Consider the following 22,696-nt stretch of genomic DNA (forward strand, 5'->3'; position numbering starts at 1 on the left):
TTTAGATGAAACAATACATTTTTAATAAAGACATTCACGAAGTTGGCCGATGCCCTATGAGCAAAAGTAAAATTTAAATGCTGAACTTAATAATGCAAGATATTCTTGAAAAACAAACTATAATAAATAAGTATAATAAAAGACTACATTTGTGTTTCTTTTTGGCTTAAAAATTGATCATGCTTCTATAGTTTGACTAAACTAAAAATACAAAATAAATGCTTATTCCAATAAATAATACAGCATCTGCAGTAAGAACTGATGATGCTTTTCACAGAAATCAAATTAAACTTTGTGTACAAAATAAAAAAACAACTTCTTTAAAAATACCAAAGAAAGTAAACCTAGAAAACAAAAATATCAAAATAATTGATCAAAGCATTGAAAAATATATTAAAGATCTAAATCAAACTCTTTTTCAAATAGAAGAAATAAAATTATACCAAGTCTCTGCAGTAAAGTTACCACAAATCATGGAAGAAACAATGTATCTATCGAAAAAAAAGATCAACACAAGTATGATCAAAAGCATACTTTTGGAAAATAAAGATAAATACCCTAACTATATAAACATTTATACAGATGGATCTAAATCAGCAAATGGAACAGGCTGTGCAATAATTGTCGAAGAGGAAGAAGAAATTATTACTAAACTTCCCACTGCTTTTTCGGTATTCTCTTCTGAAGCTTACGCCATTCTAAAAGCTTTAAACTACATAGAGAATTCGGAAAAAATTAAATTCATTATAAATACCGATTCAAAAAGTGTTATAAATGCGACACAAAATAAAAAGACGACAAATCCTTTCATAAGAAGTATCCTTGAAGTGGTAACAAAGCTGAAAACAAAACATATACTATTACAATGGATACCATCACATCTTGGAATACGAGGAAACGAACGAGCTGATGCTGCGGCTAAAAGAGCAGCGGAACTTAATAATCCAATTACAATTCCAATTTTTAATAGAGATCCGAAATTTTTTAATAAGACAAACTTCAAATCACATAAGTTAATGAAAAACACAAAAATTTGAATAAGATATACTCCTTGAATCTGAACAAATGCAAATTGATTTTTAGGGGCAAATCCAAGTTGTGAAATGTAAACAAACCAAAGAAAAGTAGAACCAAAAATTAAAGTCTCAATTTTTTGTCAGCCTTTATTTCTATAAAAATTAATAAGTTCCGCCAAGAAAAAGTTTTTGTAATTGTCCAAACAATTACTGAAATAAAAGTTTACCAATTAAAATTTATAACCAAAGTTTTCATATTGATATTGATTTTATTAATTTTGCTAATTAGTAATTACTAATTACATTTCCGAATTGAGTCAATGTTTCACGTTATATTTTGAATTGTAGCAAACAATGAAATTTAATTTCATGATTAACATAAGCAAAAAATGAAACCTAATTATTCGTCTTAATAAAAAATTTCTATTCAAGGCAACTTTTAAATCTTGTCGTTAATACTTTCTTCAATTAGAAATTAGAAAAATTATTGACACCAAGATTTGAAAATTGCCTTAAATAGAAATTTTTTATTAAAACAAATAATTAGTCCGCCATATTGGATCTGCCATTTTGAATTTTCAAAATTTTGAAAATCTGACTTCAGATTCGTAATCAGCGACCCCAAAAACCTCTGAGTAACAAATTTCAACAAAATCCAATCGCTTCCTCGGGGTCATAAAGGGGTTAAAGAATGAACCGACGTCTGCATTTAAATATTTCTATATTAATAATCTTCTTAGTTACGAGTATCACTTTTGAATCCCAAAGAAATAAAGGTACAAAACTAAATTACCTTTCAAATTAAAAACAATGTAAAAAGTTTGGTGACTTAAAAGGGGAGTGTTTCTCAAAAGAAATTACATAATGATGTGGAATGTTATAGAATGAAGAATATGAGGCTTTTTAATGGGATAAGAAAAGAGGACCTAATAGGTATAATTTACTTTTTCCGAAAGGGACTCTTTTTTTGTTTGATAAGCCCAGATGTTTGTTTATAAGAAAAAGTCCTGGGAAAAGTAAGATGCTATATAGTGATTGATGAAGTTGTACAGTTACAATGTAAGCCTATGGACCTGTAATAATCTGTTATAGTAATCTATTAATATCGCAGGGGAGTATTTCCGAATATGAAATGGATCTTTAGCCATGAATAAATTAGCAATTCAAATGTAGAGTGTAAAGTTAGTAAAATGTAAACGCATCTGACAGCATAGTCTGGGGTTCACGATCATGTCGCTAGTTTACTTACACAGACAATTGAAACGAAGAAGATGTTACAAAATCCGTAAATGATATTGTTTACTATTTTTATTCATCTGTATCCTAAAATAGATTTTCTTTTTTATTCAGTACACCAAGAACTATTCGATTGTTCTATATACGGTCATAAGATTTTAAACGAATCACGCAAAAATTTTTTTGGAAATAATGATAAGATGTTTAAATGCATGCAAAGTAAGTTGTTTTCATGCGGTGGGAATATTTTTAAAATTATTTTTGAATAACAACATTGGAAAATAACTATAGCCTAGGAATAAGTTATCATGATGATAACGCGCTATTATTATCGTTATCGAGATGGTGGACGTAAGGACCGCAACACGGAAAGTAGCATGTGTATAGTGTTCGCTCTTCAGTGTTACCACCCACAGGTTAAAGTGAACCAACAATCCTTGCATATATATATGTGCAACATGTATGAATATATACACGTCCTCGAGGCATCGAGTCGGATTTACAAGCGCATGAAAGAGATTTACCGTCATGGTTTAACTCGCGGGCAATTAAACCGTCTTGTCTTGTCCACGGACTCTGGACATCGTCATTCCTGTCCAGAATCGTTTACCTAACAAATTTAGTCCCAAGAACTTTAATTTCAATAAATCCAGAATTGTTACACAACTTTTTTACTTCTTTGTGAAAGATGGTAGGTCCCACAAAAAGTGTATTACACAAAAGAAGAAGAGTAAAAATAATGACCAAACCTTGAACGTTAGCAACGAAGACAATAGTTTTTTTTAAAGAGACATTGAAAAAATAAAATTAAGAATCTGTTGAAAAAAACAAAGAAAATAGAGAAGAGGATTCGGATGCGAATTTTAGTGAGACGAAACCTGCAGTTTGTCTTCATCTGTACTGGAAGGTACCATTTGCTTTTTGGCGGTTCAAGGGAGTTAATATAATTATATGATAGGGTAATAACGACCAATTTAAATAATATCGTCGTATCCCTTTATTTGGGTCGAGGGAAATGGAATAAAAGACAGACAGGCGACCAAAAACGATATCTCCGGGCATCAAATTTCCGGCGCAGTAATGATCAGTATGCCAATTATAGTTTAGTAGACACTAAAGTGCAAATTTTTTTTTGTCACTCTACCTTCTTTTGAGTCATTGCGAGTCATTGTTAAATTAATGCAATATAATAATTATATTTCTCTAATTTAATTTAATTTTGAAAGTAAATTTTCCCTTTAGAGGAATCATGAAAGTATTATTCCATTTTTAGATTTAAAAGAAGGTTAAAATATAGATAAACATAAAAGGCTTAAGAATACCAGAAAGAAATTATCTCTGCTATATACTAGAGGGAAATATGAAATGGCAAAGTCGAACAATAAATTTCAATAATAAATGAGCGATTAGGAATGGTGAAAAAGAAACAAAGCATTCGAAGAGAGCCATTTGGTTGCATTAAGAGAGCAGCCAACTCTTTTTCTTATTGGGCGTCTCGTTAAACTCGCTTTGCATTACGCACGACTAGCAAAGAAGGCGAGAGGAGCGTTGAAAGGGGGCCCCGGATATAATCATAACGCGGGCGCATACAAACGGGTGCTAATGGCGTGGATGGCTTTTGTTGTTTTTAATTAACCCTTTCTTTCGAGACGGCCGAAGGGAACGTTAAAACCGTACAAAGGGCCAAAAGGCCTTCCGCTTACCGGAGTCGCGTCCACGGAATTCGTCCCTCGCCATTCCCAAGGGGGATGTAAATACACCAGAATTGCACCTCCGAGACGAAGACAGAATCATATTCTCTCTTGCTGTTATACGCGGCTCATCTAATTATATCGCGACCGCCCGACTAATTGTCACGACTTCAAAAGCAATCAACTTTTTTTCAATATTCTCCTTTGCATTCAAATTTTTCGCCTTTTCTGAAACATAAGTCTTTCCTAAATATGAATCAATTTTTAATTTTACGGACTACATCTGCTTTTGGGTGAAAATCTCATGTAAAGGGTTACCACCCTTGCCGAATTCGTCAGTCCAGAAATCGCCACCAAGTTAACTAGTTGTCTTCTTCGACTCCAGTTCAGGAAACGCCTTCAAGTTAGTTAGTCCAGAAGTCACCACTGAATCAACTTCGCGTTATCTTTGTGTCAGTCCAGCAACAGCGACCAAGTTAACTAGTTGTGTACTGTCATCAAGTTTGTTCTTCGACTCCAGTTCGGAAAATCTCTTCAAGTACCAAGTGCCTTCTTCGAATCTCATCTTAGTCAAATTCATTCAAGGAGATAATTTCTACTGCGAGTCACATTTCTGTTTTTCTAAGGACTGCATTACCTCGACTTCAACGTCAAATCAATAATTCGGTCACTCCTACGCTGAGGGGTGTTTTATCTAATTTACATCGACACCTGAACTCCGGACCTTTCACTTTGGCTGGCCCGAAAACAATTTGAAGGAAATCTACTGCATTCTCTGTTTCCGCTAGACAACGTCATTTTCTCCACATCACACTGAAGGAGGTATCGCTTATTGGCTCTACGACTCTAACAATAATTTTTGTAGGTAAGTAACTAATACTTTTAAATTTTGGACCCATTTAACTTCTCGATTGATTCCACAAAGTTCTAATTTTGTTTCAGTGTGCCTGAAGACATCTGGATCTACTCTTTCCCTCTGATTCTAATTGTAAAGGATTCAAATAAAAACTTTAATAATTTAGGCTCATTCCAGAATGGACTTGACGCAAACGCAGACGCGTTCCCATTTGATTAGCATTGGGACGCGTCGCGTCTTCGTTGCGTTTTGCCTCATTCTGGAACGACCCTTAATTTCAATTCAATCACAAGGCACTACACATTGTTCTTCGTTTCTTTTCATAGAGCGAACTATGTTCGATTGGTAGAGAAGCAAATTTAATAGCAGATGAATTAAATTAATTTGATAATAACGCATTGAGATTTAACTCAGCACTGCGTTGAATTGTGTTCGGTACTGGTCATTTATGAACTTGCCTAGCGTTTAGTAAAGACTATTGAGCTGTTTACTTTACTTAGATTGTAAGAGCACTTATTGTACGAAAGGGCTTGTCCCTTTTATTAGAAATAAAAAAATAAATAAAATTTAAGTTACTCTTTCTTGAAACATATCCCTTCAAATCAGAATCTTCTGCTCTGTGAATAAATCAGGTTTGAATCACCGATACCGAACAATTTAAATATATAATCTGGGATATGTTGATCTCTTTCTAAGACATAACAAAATACAAAAAAATATTTCGGTTAGTTTTAGAATTGACAAGAAGATTCATAATTTGAGTGGAAATCAATAGTCGTTTTCTCATGAAATGAAAAATTGTGAACATTTCCATCGGTCCTTTTTCTGACTCGTTTGACAATTTGTTATAAGAGGCGTCCCGTAGAGGCATTTGGAGGACGATTATAAACGCGATTATGCGAACAGTGATCTCGAGAAAGAGAGAGAGGGCTCGAAGACAATGTTGACGTCGTAGAGAGAAGCTTACGTAGTATTCCGAAGAAGTAGGGGTTAGACGTCGGTGCTTTGTCGTGGTCACGGCGGCTGTCAATCACCGGTGATAGGAGGCGACACATTAATCTCACCAGAGACCTCGTGACCACATCGTCTCTTCTGCGGTTAAACGGACCTTACGACCTATCTCGCATGCCGACGTATATCCACTCTCCGTACCGATACTCTTATAAGGTATCTAGTAATATTTTATTGCGCTTAGAATGTCCGCGCCATTAATGGCCTTTCGTTGCGGCTTGGAAGAAAGAATTCAACAATGACACGAATGTGTAACCGGTCCCGAGAAGAATTTCGTCACACATGAATCTTGAAATATGTTGTATAGCTATTATTATTTTTGTTTCTCAACGTAATTACTGTTAATAGCATCATCCCAACACCTTAAAATCATCACTTTCTTTCAATAGCCTAATCATGCAAACTACATTTTTCCTTTTAATTACAGGTGCTTCTTTCAATACACTAATGCTGTCGAGTATTGTGAGATACTGTTGCGTGCATTGAGTGCAATAAATTTCGGTCAAAGATTTATCGAGACTGTCGCCGGATTGCAGCTCTCTCGGTAAAGATAGGCGCCGGCTCAGTTGCAGTCACCTCGGGGCCACCCAGTCGGTTTGTGATCTTGAAGCGATAAACGCATTATTTAATTACTCGAAGTAATTACCGATTATTACACGGCGGCCCTGTCCCGATGCACCGTTCGCCATTAATTACGAGAAGGACCGGATGAAACACTCGTTACACAGCAACTCTTTGCTCGCCTCACACCCAACGACCATCACTCTTTTAATTGTAAACAAAGATTATTGAATAACGAAATTTATTCATCATTTACAAATTTACAGCAATTATCAACTAAATACCAATTAGAAGCAAAAAATACCAAGGGGCAGGAAAAATTCGATGCAGTTATTTTGAATTTGTAGTTACGCTTTTTTGCAGAGCCTCATTAAAAAGAAGCTTTATAAGTTGGATTCAAACGGCTATTGCGTTCAATCGATTAGTATCGATGAGCGATATTTCTAATCTCCCGAGCCAATTAAGCAACGATTGCCGATATCGAGCGAAGGATCAATCGGCCGGTGTGCGGATACAAAAGCATCGGGGGGATAAAGAAGGAGAATCGATTGCCGCTTAATCAGAGTCTTTAATCAGTTTTGGAAAAAGCAACCGTGGAACTTGTATAATAGCCCTTAAACGGTACGTGTAATTTCGCGAAACGAAGGCAAAGTGCAGCAGCAACGAGCAAGAAATAGAAAAGACAACTTCAGAACTGGTATACTTATAATTACAGTAGGCAATGCAGAACGTTGATTCTTCAATTACGGGAACATTGAATTTTACAAACATCAATGATGGTAATTATGAAAATTGAGTATAAATAATGTTGAATTAAATGAGAGGGAAACTTGCTTTTATTATTTTTAGCTCAAGTGTAAATAAACTAGTATTCATTTGGGAGGGTTAATAGAATCCCCCGGGACTGTATCTCGGCATAAATGCCTCCCTCCAGCGACACCGTTCATCATATCCAGTAAGCCAGTAGGTAAGACATGAGAGGTGAGGCGAAGGGGAAGAAACAAGGAGAGGAGAAGAAGAAGATAAAGAGAGGAATGGAGAAGATAAGAGGACCGACAATCCTTACGTCCGAGGTGGCAATCAGAAATCTTTCTTCCTTCGCCCTTGCCCCCATCAACCCCGGTGACTCGCTGCTCGATCCTTTCCTTCGTAATTTTTTTTCTATTTTCTCTTCTTTCAGTTCTGTCCTCCTCTATCAATGTTCCCCCTCGTCTTTCCTTGTTTAACTCCTTCTCCTTGCATTTATCTCTCTATCTCCCTTGACTCGTCCTGAGAGACTGAGGGACCTACGACAAGAGACAAATAACGCTCCCACGAGTCAGAACGTAGATCGAGGAGGAAGTGAACGCACATTAATCTGTATCAACAGACGCTATCAATATTTAATCGTAATCCAGTGATTGCCGAGAGTCTGTGTACTCTTGTAATTCAGATACCAATACAAAGTTGAAGCCTTTAAAAAGAGAGTTTTCAATAATCAAAGTCATCGAACAATTTTAGTCTAATCCGAATACTTAAAAGTTAAAAAATCCTTTTGTTTTGTGTTTAATCAGTTTTTTTACGTCCGAAGATATAACATAGTTTTAATAGTTGATAAACAAATAATTAACTTGATATTTGAACCTAGACTAAAAGTCTAGTTCGGGAAACTTTTCATCTTAATTTGATAATAGGTTAAATTGTCTTGAATTGTGTTTGAAATAAATTTTTAAATGAAGGGAAACTAACGAAAAGGGAATTGAAATGTATAGCCTACGCGCTTAATAATGTAAGGTTAGCAACTATACATTGTCAAAACAGCGTTTTTTTTATAGTAACAATTAAAATAATGTCATCATGAAACTCGGATTAACAAGTTTCTATTTTTGACGAAAATAGAGAGTACGGTTTTGTACTTTATGAATTATTCATAACTTCTGAAACTGTTTACTTTTATTGATAAACATAGTGTTTTGAATGCCTTCAAAGCTGTAACGGAAATTAACTTGAAAGGGTTTTCGAAAATCAACAATTAACTCTCGAATCTTTGCCCATTCAATCCTTCTTCCTCGATCATCTGTAGACCAATTTTGATATTTTATGACCTTCTTAATATTTATAATTTGCTCTTTCGTTATTTCAGTTACAGTATTTGGATGCTTCAGAGATTTTTCAGTTCTAGGGACAAAACATTTTTCTTGAGAATAAATTACTTGACACAGACCATTTCTGTCAATTGTGCTAGCATGAGTGTCTTCATTTTGAATGTGTCCATCTTCAAAAAAACGATGGATGATTTCAACTTGAAATTTTACCACAGCCAATAAGTAAATTACAAATATATTTCGATTTCTGTTTGGAGTTCCGCAATTATTTGAATAAATTCTAAATTCCTTGATGCCCATTTTGCTCTTGTGTTCTATGAATAGAAGTAAGCAAGTGGCCACTTCTGTGAAGTCATTTTTTGCAATTGTTTCATTCCATACGTAACAGAAATGATTGACTCGTGCACAATCAAGAATTGTAAATTTATGAAGCGACGGTGATCGCTTGTAAAGAAGGGCAAAATTCTGTACCTTTGGAAAATTCAACATTTTAAGATCAAAGCACGCGGTGCAAATATGTTTATATACTTTTGCATTCAATTTATCCATTTCGTTCAAATTTCGAACAAGTGTTATATTATTAATGTGGTCTTGAAAATTTGTTTTCAATTGTTTCTTTTTTTTCCCTGTTGCATTTTTCCATCTTACACACGAATCACATTGATTGTTTTCAAAATTTTGAGCAGCTGCGCTAAACCGTGTGTTAAATATGTCAAATTCGCATTTAGTAACAGTTGGAATTAAATGTTCCTCGTCAGTATTTTTCTTCAATGACCACCATTCTCTAAACTGTCTATTCTGTCGATTGTAGAATGACTGTAGAGTGAACATATTTCCTTTCGTACAAAAGTACTTATAATATAATGCTGACATTCAATTCACTTAGAGTTAGAATTGAAGATTTTGTTTCTTAAGTTATTAATAAAAGTAGTGAAAGGTACACCGTAGAAATCAATAATATTGTGATGCTCATTAGCTTCTCTGGTCAAATCTAGCGATCACCGAATTTAAGAATTTTTTTAAATTGTAAAATAAAAATGCTATTGAGTGTATGTAATTATAATTTTTGTACAATCGATCTCGTTTAGGAGGCGACATTCGATTAGATGAGTTCAGAGAGAAACGAAGTTTATTGCGGGACATACAGCGTTTTCCCATTTACGAGCGTCACCCATTAAAAAGAAAAGGAGTCTTAATAAGGCGAACCAAGATAAATTGATACATTAGCATCTCGGTTATGATTCATAGTGACGCGGGTCACGGGTTCGAGCCGAGGGGGTGCGCGCGAGCTTATGAAGAACTCGTGATATATCGCCATTAACATTGGTTTCATATTAGAACAAATAGGCTCGTGTTTTAGTCTTTAAAAAGAAGGGAGAGTTCGGCGGCGTCTTAATGGGGTGTAATGCTGCTGGTGGTGGCACATCGTCACCCCAGTTGGTCTGAAATATCGAATGCGACTTTTCGCAGGAGGATATGGGAGCTATTATAATCTCCAAGTCATTGGCCGCGGTGTGTGGGGGGGTTTCAGTAATTTACAATTTAAAAGCGGACGTTTATTAACGCCAGGGCAAGTGTGTCACTTTCGACTACGCCTTTTGTGATTTACGCACACGTTGAAGCCGAAGGGGCAATAGTAGTGTGTTCGACGTCTTCTTCGTCGGTCTTATTCTACAGCTGCTGCAGATGGAGGCGCAGATGGTACGCTTCAACCCTGTCACCCTGACTCCTTTCACTGCCAAAAAGACAATGCTCGCATCAAAGAGAAGAAACGCCATCGAGTACTTTACTCGTCATTCTCGATAATGTGAGATCCACGCTCGTCAAAGTCACGCTTCATCGAAACATCATCTGCTCTCAACATTTACACAGACTTTTTCTTGTTGCAGTGATAAAAAGACAAAGTCAAGATAAGGTGCAAGAACACAAGATATTAAAATCACCTCTTTTGAACCGTCAAGTTTCATTTGCACAAGATTTATTTAATGAAATTCTAAAATTAAGAGCGCACATTCCGTCCAACATCATTTTTCTGATTTGAAAAAATACATTCCCAGTTTCTCGCGCCTATTTTGATTTCGTTGTTAAATAAACAACAATGTGGATGAATTTCAAAGAGCTCGGTTCGGGACATATCGTTGATTATTCTAAAGTCGAGCGTCGAAGGGTGATTCGTTTACGGAAGACAGTGCAACCGGTGTATACGTCAAGGAGACGATGTACACGCGATATGTCGTTATATTGCCAGAGTGAAAATTGCTATAGTGCCAGAAAGTCTCGAGATAAGTTAAACATGCCAGGAGGCGTCGTAAAGCGCCGCGGCGCCTTAGTGTTTACAACGCGACGTCGTGGCCCACCAACCGCGTCACCCTTCTTTTATATACACTAAAGATATATTTCATCCCAGAGCTCTTGTTCTGTCGCTACGTTCGAATTTTCACTTATTTCGCATCTATTTTTACGCATCGACACGCACTCTTTATAGTCGCACACAACGTCTTCAACATGGGTTTTACACGATAAATATATATGATCTTGTTGAGATGTTATAGAAATTAAATTATGTAATGGTAAACAATGCAGTGAGATAAAATTAATTTTTGGAAAGCTAAAAATATATCAAAGAAGTGGATTTGTTTGCAAGTTTTATTAAAGAGAAAAAAAATGTTTGGCGCAAAAGAATAAGAGATAAGAGATTTATTAAATACCCTGAGGAAATTGTCTCAGTGGCCTTCGCATTCTCATATATATGGAGGAGTGTTTACTTAGACGTGCTGATATTGGCGTCAAAGGATGTACTCATTATTTTGCATGGATAATAATGAAAGGCTTCAGCATGCGGGCCACTATAAGACAGGTTCCGCTTGATACTCTTCGACATATTAAAAAGTGCTTAAGCAAACTAAATACTACAGATAGGCCCTTGTGACTGAAAACAAAAAATAAATGCGCCTAATTGCACTGGGCACGTAAAATATAGGAACATTGGAGGCGAACTCTTTAAAATCCTATTTCCCTCGTTATACTCGCGCGCGCGCGCTGCTTAACTGCTCGTATAAAACAGCTTGTAATAAATAAAACAAAAAGAAAGGTCGCTTCGTCGTGCTTCGTGGATTTCAATCGATCCAGGCAATATTGCTCGATTAAAGAGCACTTTGGTAAAAGCAAATTGCAACTCGGTTGCTTCACAGACAATGTTCATCAAACTACTCGACAAATTTTCTCCATCTCTGTAGTAATGCTGTGCTCCCTATCATTACACTGCTTCTCTCACATTATGACGTTCTTGCCTTTTCTTTTAGTAAATTGTTTCCAGTTCCATTTTCTTATTGCATTAGTTCACGTATAGTATGTGTGCCCGTATGATGTTGATAATGTTTTAATTCTGCAACATGTAATTACTAACATGCTGAGGACAAAAAAAAATGAGTGTATGAAATTCAGTTAGCACGTCTTTGATGAATGCAATGAAATTGAAGGGTTGTGAATGATAATATCAGATTTGATCGACGAGAGGACTTGAGAACTTGTGTCAGGCCTGTCCTGAAGCGACATATAAATAAAGAATATAGTATACATATCGAGGGTTATAGACATACTTCCATGCGGCTCTGACACCATGGCAAATGAAAAATGCCGAGACCGACGATCAATGTAAATATATTCATGACGTGGGGTGGCTAGGGGCCATGGCGATATATGGACTTTTATACGGGAGATGGAGTTTGGCGAGAGGACCCGATGGCACTCGGACGGCACATAATTCATTCTTTGGCAGCTCATTACAATTTAAAAAGGCCTTTGTCAGCGCATTACTCGTGTTTTTGCTCCGCGAACACTTTTTTTTTTATTCCCAATATCCAAAGATGACTTTCTTGCAAACCAGAACGACATCCAATGTCACTCGTTTCCCTCCTCGAAGACTTCTTCGAATATCGTATTGACCATTAATCATGCTCCGAAATCCTTCAAGTCTTAAAACTTTTATGAGTCTGCACTGAATATTTCTAAAAATTACTCTTCTACCTCTCAAAAAACTATTAACTTTATGATGTCATTTCTAAATAACTTTTTTTTTATTCACGTTATAATGTTCTTTTCCAAAAAAAATCATTTCAAACAGAATCATTACAAAAAGAATTTTTTTTAAATGTTTCAACATTTTTATAAAAAAATTCCATTTCTAGTAAAATCTGTTTTTAATAATCAAATTTGCCTACCAACGTCGAAAAACTCCATGGAAGTACCTCCTGGAAATTCCGTCAAATTCCATGAAAATTCTGCAAGTTTTATAATTTTAATATTATATTTTAACATTTCTATTATGATTAAAGTCTAATAATAATTAGCTTTGTTGCAATTATTTTCTTGCAAAACTTGAATGAAATACGCATTTTGCCAACAAAATTGCAACAAACTTATTATTAGATTATAATCATAATACAAATGTTAAAATATTATTAAAATAAAAAACTTGCAGAATTTCCTTGACTTTTCCCTGGATACCGGACCAAATTTTGAATTTTTTCCTGACCCTAAAGAATATTCTGATTCACTCTAAAAATTATTAGATACTCAAAAAACTGTTCTATTACATTTAATAACGAATTTTTTTAATTGTAAAATTATTCCACAACATCAATAAATTCTTTTTTTAAATAAATATTAAATCATCATTATTATTCCATAGAAATTAAGATTTTTAAAAAATTCCAAATTTAACAAATTATAAGAATATTATTATAAAACATGAAGATATCGATCACTCCGAGTCGAAGACTCGGAGTTATTGATATATTCATGTTTTGTAATAATTTAAATTTCCATAAAATTTTTCAAAAAAAAAAATTAAACTATTTACAAAAATTTTAATAAAATCGTTCTTAAGGTCATGTTATTCAGTGGTCACGTGCCCCATATACTTTACTATGGAAAAACTTCACACTGAATAACATGACCTTAAGAATTCAATTATTTTTAAAGGTAATACATTTTTTCACATGAATTCAATTATTTAAAAAAATGTAATGAAATTCGTTTAAAGAATTAAATTACTTATTTTAATAAATAATAAATTTTTTCAAAGGATTTTAATTGTTTTTAATACAATTTTAAATAAATTCCTCAACAAATTTAATTATTTTCAAAAATAATTTTGCAAGAATTCAATTACATTTCACAAATATTGAAATTCTTTGCTGAAATTCAAATCTTTTTAAAATCTACTATTTAAATAAAATTTCTTAAATAAATTCATTTATTTAAAAAAAATGTAATAAAATGCGTTGCAAGAATTCAATTATTTTCATAAATAATACAATTATTCTTTACATGATTTCAATTATTTAAAAAAAGAAAATTAATAAAAATTCGTTGCAGGAATTGAACTTTTTTATAAATAATAAAATTCTTCACAGGACTTTAATTATTTAAAAAAAATGTGATAAAAATTCTTTACAAGAATTAAATTATTTTTCTAAATAATAAAATTCTTCACAGGATTTCTATTATTTTTAATAGAATTTTAAGTAAATTCTTCGAAAACTGTAATTATTTTCAAAAATATTTAAAATTCAATTATTTTTGAAAATTAATGCTATAATGCTTTTAATATTCAATTATTACGTAAAATTTCAACTGAAATTCATTTTTAAATCAATTTTTATTAGAAAATTCTACGAGAATTCAATTACTTAAATACAAAAATAAATAATTTATTGAAAAAATGAATTTTTTTCAAAATTGAATCCTCATAAAGAATTTCATCAACTAATTTTTAAATAATTGAATTTTTTAGACGAATGTTAAAAAAAGATTTCAAGAATAATTACACTTTTCGAGGAATTTGATTAAAATTGTATTAAAAATATTTAAAATTCTATTGTGAGTTTTATTATTCATGAAAATAATTGAATTTTGGTAAAAAAATTTATTATTTTTGAAAATAATGTACCTAATGTATCCTTTAAATTTTATCAACACTTTTTTTTTAAATAATTAAAATCTTTTGAAAAATTTTATTATAAAATAGTAGATATTGAAAATTTTTAACAATAATAAAAATTTTGTCAAGGATTTTTATTAAAATTTTTGAAAATAATTGAATTTTGGAGAAGAATTTTATTATTTTTAAAGATAATTGAAATTTTGACGTAGTATTTTTATAAATTTTTTAACATAATTGAATTTCTGCGAAGAATTTTATTACTTTTGAAGTTTTGATTTTTGAAAACAATTGAAACAATTGAATTTCTGCAATCATTTGTAACTTCTTATAAATTAAATTTTTTCCAGTACATTATTAATAAAAATCCCTTACTTTTCCCTGATTTCCCTGACCTATGACAATCCTGGAAATGTTAAAATATTTTTAAAATAATAAATAAAAAACCTGCAGAATTTCAATGGAAACTCCAGGGTAAAATAAGAAATGGCGCACACAAGAATTGACAATAAAGAAGGATTTATTTCATTCTTTTATAGTTAGTGGAAAAAAAATTGAAATACCCCAAATAAAATTTTAAATATGATATGATGGACACATGAAAGAGAAAGAAAATAGCATTTCCTTTAATATTCGTTCTAGGGTTGGAAAATCTCGCTATTTTGAAGGCGCGCGTGTCGATGGTTTTGAGCTACTTCCGCTACCGAATCGGCATTCTACAATGCGCCACTGGCTACTGGTGGTTGCGCTCTGTCGAGTTTGAAAATCAACCAGGCGTGCAGCAAACCACGAATATCAGATCCTAAACCTAAACATCAATATTTACGTATATATCTAAAAGAAGCTAAAAAGAATACAAAAAAATTGAAAAATCGAACGTTCTTTATGTACGTATATTGTTCATGAGAATTCTCACAAACTTTTTCTGATTTTGTCAATTTTTAGAAATTTTATCTTCTGGATTATATTGCTTTTTTGTTTCTTAACTTTTTTAATTTTTTTTTTTCTAAATATTTTCAATTTTAAAATTAATATATTGGAAATCATCGAATTGTTGCAAAGAATTTTATCAAAAAGTTTGATAATAATTATTAATTAATAATAGAATTTCAATCCGCAATGCCAGTAGTGGTTCATGGCGACCAGTACTCCGCCAGTACTCACCAGATGTGAATCTTTTCTTTGGCAGTTATTTTTAACTGATTCAAAAATTGAGAGAGAAAATACAAAATCTAACTGGTATTACTGTACGTGCTTTTAATGCAAACCAAACTGCAGTTAAAAATATCCAGTTCCAATTAAATTTACAGGGTCAGTCAATGAAGAATAATTTTTAAAAAATTGTTTCATGCCAAAGTGCTTTTGAAGGGTTTCTACTTCTTTTCCCCTTTTTTTAAAGAATCGACATTTTTAGATTTTATTTATAGACTCGGACTTTGTATATCGCTCACTAATGTATTGAAAATTTTATGCATTATTCTTGAAAATTAAAACTGGAACAATGGGGACTAATTCTGCTGGAGATTAAAAACCCAGGAAATTCTCTTGAATTAGTAATAAAGTTTACTAATTTGAATTTAGTGTCTGACTTTTGGCTTTCTTAAGTCAATTTTACATTAATAAATATATAGTTACTTCTATACTATAATTCATTAGTAAAATTCACTGATTTAAAGGCTTGCCTTTAAATTCAGCCATTCAAATTAATAAACATTTTTACTAACACATCAGTTTAACAGTTTTTTTAAGGATATCAAATTGAGACAACAAAACGAATCAAAAGCGAGCTTTTGATTCGTTTTTTTGTCTCAATTCGATATCCTTAGAAAAACTGTAAATTCAAATTTAGGGAGTATTTTATTTTTTAAGTTTTATGTTAATTTCGCTGGTTGGGAGGAAAACTATGACAACTCGCTTTTTTGAAAAAAATGACAATTCGAAATTAAATTAAAATGCTTTGAATATAATTATAATTACTTATTTATATAATTACATCACGTCTTAGTATTTCAATGATAAAACACAAAAATTATATACAGAGGTATAAAATTTGCACATCGATCGTAATTAGAATGATAGCTTACAATTTGACGTTGAACGAAATAATTGGCAATATATATTTAAAGTTCGTTTGGCTAGTGGCTATTGTAATAAACGCAAGAAAGGAAAAAAAATGGAGGTTAGAAGAGAGGAAAATGCAGCTAGAACAGAAAAGTTACTCCCAAGGGACATGCCGGACGAAATTGATATGTATTCCACGCTGCCTCCAATCTATCGCGGGTCAAGCAGGCGGAATTTTAAACGCAATACGTTCATGGACGCTTTTACTCGATCCTGTATTTGATGTATATGCTTATATACCGAACAGGGAATATTTTCTGCCTCCGAAAGTCAGGACTGTACAGGGTGACTCGATTAAATAGTTTTTATTATTAAAGCCATTTTTCTGAATTTTTGCACGCACTCAAAAAAGACTTTAATCTAAAAAAAGAACCATAGTCATATCAATAATTTTATAGTATTTATAATATTATAATTTATTTATTTTATAGTATCAAAATATAACCCCAAAGTTGTTTTTGCAAAATTTGAATTTCTTTGAGAATTATTGTTTAAACAATTTTTAAGCGTCTTATTATAAAAAAAAAATGTCTACCATTTTATTTAATAGATTTTGATAAAATTTCGTATGAGTAATAAACAATAATCATGCTTTCAGACAAAAAAATAGTTGTTAGATTTTGATAATAATTTCTTTAAAATAGCATCAATTGTTATAAACAAATAGAAATAAAAATAATGAAATAAACTATAAAAATATAAAATTAACTATTTTTTAAATTAAAGCCTATTAAATTGCGAATCGATTTCTTTAGAACGATTTTTAATAAATAATATCTGAAATTTTTTATTTGTTACTGAAAATTATAAAAAATATTATTTTTATACAAGGGGTAATTCTTGTAAAATTCACAATATTTATTAGTAAACAAACGTAACTAGTTAAGAAACTTTCCCCAAATATTTTCCAGCGATAGAAAATTAATTAATGTTATAAATTAATTAAAAATGTTATAAACAATTTATCTCAGAAAAAATAATTGTTATTCTGACTTTTATTTTTTGTTTCCTAGTAATGTTTCTTTCTTGGAAAATATATATTTAATAAAAAAAACTTATTAAAATACTAAAAATTAATATAAACCATATTTTTTAATAACTATTAATAGCTAATTAATTATTAATAACTAATAGTAATAACAATTATAAATAAATGGAAAATATATTATTTTTTATGATGAATTAAAGCTTTTGTGTTGTTAAATAGCATTGTAATTAGTTAGCTTTTAAAAACGTCTATTTTTAAGTAAAATAATTAAAAACCCTTAATCTTATTGTTTAAATAATCTAAATCAACAAATGGATAACTTTGTTAATGTGTCACATTAAGTGTTCATTCTTTTTACAAAATAGATCTAGAAAAATATTCTTAAAGTTATAGTTTCGTTAAACAACTTAAAAACATTGTTAATTGTTTATAACAATTAATTTTTTATTAATTGTGTGTTTCTTTACTACAAAAGTTATTAAAAATTTTAAATTGATATTAATTTTTAGTATTTTAATAAGTATTCTTATTAAATATATTTTCTAAAAAATAAACATTACTCGGAAACAAAAAATAAATAGTTTGAAAGAAAAATTTTTTCTTTGTTACATTGTTTATAACAAATAAAAAACATTGCCCGGGTGTTTATTTTGTATATTGCAAAAAAATAAAATCCTGAAAGTTTTACAGTAAAATTGTTTTATGTCAATAAATACAATATATTTTGACGTTACAATGAATTTTTCATTTGTTTAAACAAATTATTGTTATTATATACCAACTTTTTACAGAATATACCTAGACAGTTGCAGTTTTTTCCTTATTTTGCAATTAACTAAACTCTATATGATTACAGATGAAGAGTAAAAATTAAACTATTTTTAAACAATTTTTAAACAAATTATTGTTGCTATTTACCAAATTTTTACAGAATGTACCTAGAAAGTTGAAGTTTTTTCCTAATTTTGCAATTTACTAAACCTTATATGATTATAAATTACAATTTATAAACAAATTATTAATTTGTTTAAAAATTGTTTAAATAATAATTCAATTTTTATTCTTTACCTGTAATCATATAGAGTTTTTTTGTAAATTGCAAAATTAGGAAAAAACTTTAACTTTCTATGTGTATTCTGTAAAAAGTTGGTAAATAGCAACAATAATTTGTTTAAAAATTGTTTAAATAATAATTCAATTTTTACTCTTTATCTATAATCATATAAGGTTTAGTCTTTAGTAAATTGCAATGATAGGAAAAACTGCAACTTTCTAGGTGCATTCTGTAAAAAGTTGGTAAATAACAACAATCATTTGTTTAAATAATTTTTTAATAATACTTATGACTCGTTTCAGTAAATATTGTCTTTAATTTATTAATTCAATACCAAGTAAAGTTAAAAAAAAAGTTGTCAAAAACTTTCTAATCTCTTTGTTTATTTGAAAATTAAATGATTTTGCAATAATACTTTGTTTAAACCAACACTATATGCATAAATACTTTATTAAAATACAGAATTTGTATTAACACATAATTATATAGAAAAACTTTGATGAATTTTAATTGTTTTTGGAACATAAAAATAAAAAAACGTTTGGCCAACCCTAATGGTCGATCCAGTATCCTATGTACAAAAATCTTTAGTAGCGCAAAGGTTAAACTCCTAAAAAAATTGAAATTTTGCAAAAACAACTTTGGGCTTATATTTTGATACGAAAATACCATAAAATTATTAATGTGTAATAATTGTGTATAATATTTTATAGAAGAATAATTTAGGCAGCAATAATAGTATTCTTGGCTCAAAACTTCTGAAGTATGCCACTAATTCTTCGATATGTTTATGTCATAAATGTTTGTTTCTTTTAGGCAATTTTCATTAGAAGAAGTATATGTGTAAAAGTAAATATTTTTAACACCCAGTATACGAGTGTCTATTGGAGTTTCGCGAGTGGAACGACTGATCGCCTCTATACATTCTAAAACTTATGACCACATAAAGTCCGTAGTCTTATAGCTTATACTATGGTATCGAAGGATGGCGGTAAGACTATAGGGAATGGCACTGGTCATAGTTGGAAAATTGAATCCTGTCCCTCAGGACAGCTCTAAGTATTCCGGGATGAAGTATGCTGACACTTGGAAAATTTCTGCCCTATACAAAAATATAAGCAAACTTCTGGCTTTATTCAAACACAGAAGAGTTGGAACTGATGCTGATTTTTTTAGGTACCCATCGAACTATTAATTTTTTCCACACCGAAGATTTTTCGGATTTTTAGGTATTGTAACTAATAACCCTTAAAAAATAATAACCCTTAACCCTTTACCCTTTTTTAAATAATAACCCTTTACCCTTTTTTTTAATAACCCTTAACTATTTTTAATAAAGAAAGTGAACCGTACTCACCATGTAGAACCCATCCATGATGACACTTGTCACAGCAGCGCAAATGCCTCTTGCCTGGTACGAACGAATCACAGGAACACCCTTTGAAAGTGCATCTGATGGACTGTAAAAAAAATTTTTTATTCTAAATTACTGTTAATGTAATTAATAATGCTGTTAATGAGATAAAAATGTTATAAATTCAAACTTTTTTTTTCATATGCGAATTTGTATTAATAAAAGATACAAAAATTATTTACGTCTTTTTGTATTAAACGATAAAGGGAAAACTGAATATGATAACCTGAGGCTAGCGGTGGAGTAATAGTTTGATATTTCGAGTGACCGCTTGGCATAACACTACCCTAGAGAGAAAGAAGCCTGTAAGGAAAGGGAGATCTACGGATTTTAAGGAACCGTGAATATTTCCACCCTTCGTCTCGAAATTAACCCCCTGGGAGGCGTCCAATTTTGCCGCCGCCGAGTCGAACAAAAGTGTGTTCTCTCTAAACTTTTGTCTGCATATACATTTCCATAGAACAAAATCTGACATAGCAAACAAATTACAATAGAAATGACATTGCTTTTTGTTCTCTTTTTCATTTTTAAAATTGTAAACTATAGACAATGTTTCATAAAAACGCGGCCCTTTGAAATTTTTACAAAAAAATATATGCATCATATTTGACATATTTTGTCATGTAATTTATTCACATTTCTGCTAACTTATTTTTCGAAATATTAGGAAAAACATAAATGAAGAAATAGAATTATTTTTAAATAAATATTTAATCATTATTTTACCACAGGAATTAAGAATTTTCAAAAATTTCAAATTCAATAGCATGTAAGAATATTATTATAAGACATGAAGATACCGATCATATACGCTTTCATGTTTTATATAATAATTAAAACTTGTTAATTTGTCACTGTAACTTCTTCAAAAATTATTTGCATCTTTTCGATTATTCATTACTATAGAATGTTTAACTCAAATTCTTCTTAAAATAAATTTTTTTAAAATAATTTTTAGAATAATTAAAAAAACATTACAGTAAACTTTTTTAAAAAAATTAATTCTACAGAATTCTGCATTAAAAGTATAAAAAGTTATTCAAATTTTTAAAAATTTTAAATTTGAAACTTTTTGAAAATTCAATTATTTCTAAAAATCTAAACATTGAATATTTAATTATAATCTAAAATTTTTAACTGAAATACATTTTTCAATTAATATTTATTAGAATATTCTACGAGAATTCAATTCTTTAAATAGAAAAATAAATATTTTGTTATATTAAATGTTTCTTAAAATTGAATTTTCATAAAGAATTTTATCAAAAAATTTTTAAGTAATTAAATTTTCTTGACAAATTTTAATTAAATTTTTAAGAATAATTTTATTTTTCAAGAAATTTGATGAAAATTGTATTAAAATAAAAATAATTGAAAATCTGCAATTAATTTTATTATTTATGAAAATAACAGAATTTTTGCAAAGAAAATTATAAAGAATTTCTAAATAATTGAATACCTGTAAAAATTTTATTATTTATGAAAATAATTAAATGTTTGAGTAGAATTTCATTCAAATTTTTTTTTTAAATAATTGAATTCTTTTGGAAAATTTTATTAAAATATAGTAGATATTAAAAATCATTAAATTGACGATAATTTTAGAAAATAATTGAAATTTTACCAAGAATTTTATTAAAATTTCTAAAAATAATTGAATTTTGTAGAAGAAATTTATTATTTTTAAAGATAATTGAAATTTTGACCTTGCATTTTTAAAAATCTTTGAACAAAATTGAATTTTTGCAAAGAATTTTATTAGTTTTGAAAATAGTTGAATCTCTGTAAAAAAATTTATTTTTTATAAAAATAATTGAATTATTGCGAATAATGTTATAAAAAATTTTTAAATATAATTTAATTTTTGTGAAATTTTTACAATTTATACAAATAATTCAATGTTTGCTTAAAATTTTATTAAAAAATTTTTTAAATCATTCAATTTTTTTTGGAAAATTGTATTAAAATAGTAAATATTGAAAATCATTTATTGAATTAAGGAAATTTTTTGAAAATTTATTTATTTATTTTGATTTATTTAGATTCATGACAAAATAATTGAAACTTTGCCAAGAATTTTATTAAAATTTTTGAAAATAATTGAATTTCGGAGAGAAATTTTATTATTGATGAAGATAATTGAAATTTTGACGAGAATTTTTGTCAATTCTTGAACATAATTGAATTTCTACGAAGAATTATATTATTTTTGAAAATAAATGAAATTTTCCAGACGAATTTAAATAAAATTTTTAAGAATAATTATATTCTTCGAGGAATTCCGCATTAAAATTGTATTAAAAATAATTGAAAGTTTGCGATGAGTTTTGTTATTTATGAAAATAATGAAATGTTTGCGTAGAATTTTATTAAATTTTTTTTAAACAAATTGAATTCTTTTGGAATTTTTTTATTAAAGTACTAGTTACTAGATATTAAAAATCATTAAATTGAGGAAAATTTTTGAAAATAATTAATATTTTGCAAAGAATTTTATTACAATTTCAGAAAATAATTGAATTTTCGTGAAGAATTTTACTACTTTTGAAAATAATTGAAATTCTGCAATCATTCGTAATTGCTTCAAAATTCAATTTGTTTTAGTGTTTTTAACTAAAATTCTTCTGTAAATTCATTATTTTTAATAATCAATTAAATATGTATTAAAAAATTTAACTAATTTCAGAAAAATTTTATTTATTAAAATTTTTTTTAAAATC

General features: G+C 29.9%; 1 protein-coding gene across 2 annotated transcripts in view; it reads right to left on the bottom strand.

Moving 5' to 3' along the window:
* Positions 1 to 22,696, bottom strand: part of LOC122509142 — a 383,804-nt gene that overhangs the window by 251,002 nt on the left and 110,106 nt on the right. For both annotated transcript variants that reach the window (XM_043622954.1, XM_043622955.1), the window contains exon 3: positions 19,920 to 20,022. In XM_043622954.1, coding sequence (XP_043478889.1) covers positions 19,920 to 20,022 — 103 coding nt within the window. The remainder of the gene's footprint in view (positions 1 to 19,919; positions 20,023 to 22,696) is intronic.

This window comes from Leptopilina heterotoma, unplaced genomic scaffold (assembly GCF_015476425.1).
Source record: "Leptopilina heterotoma isolate Lh14 unplaced genomic scaffold, ASM1547642v1 Lhet_6, whole genome shotgun sequence".
Taxonomy (NCBI): Eukaryota; Metazoa; Arthropoda; class Insecta; order Hymenoptera; family Figitidae; genus Leptopilina; species Leptopilina heterotoma.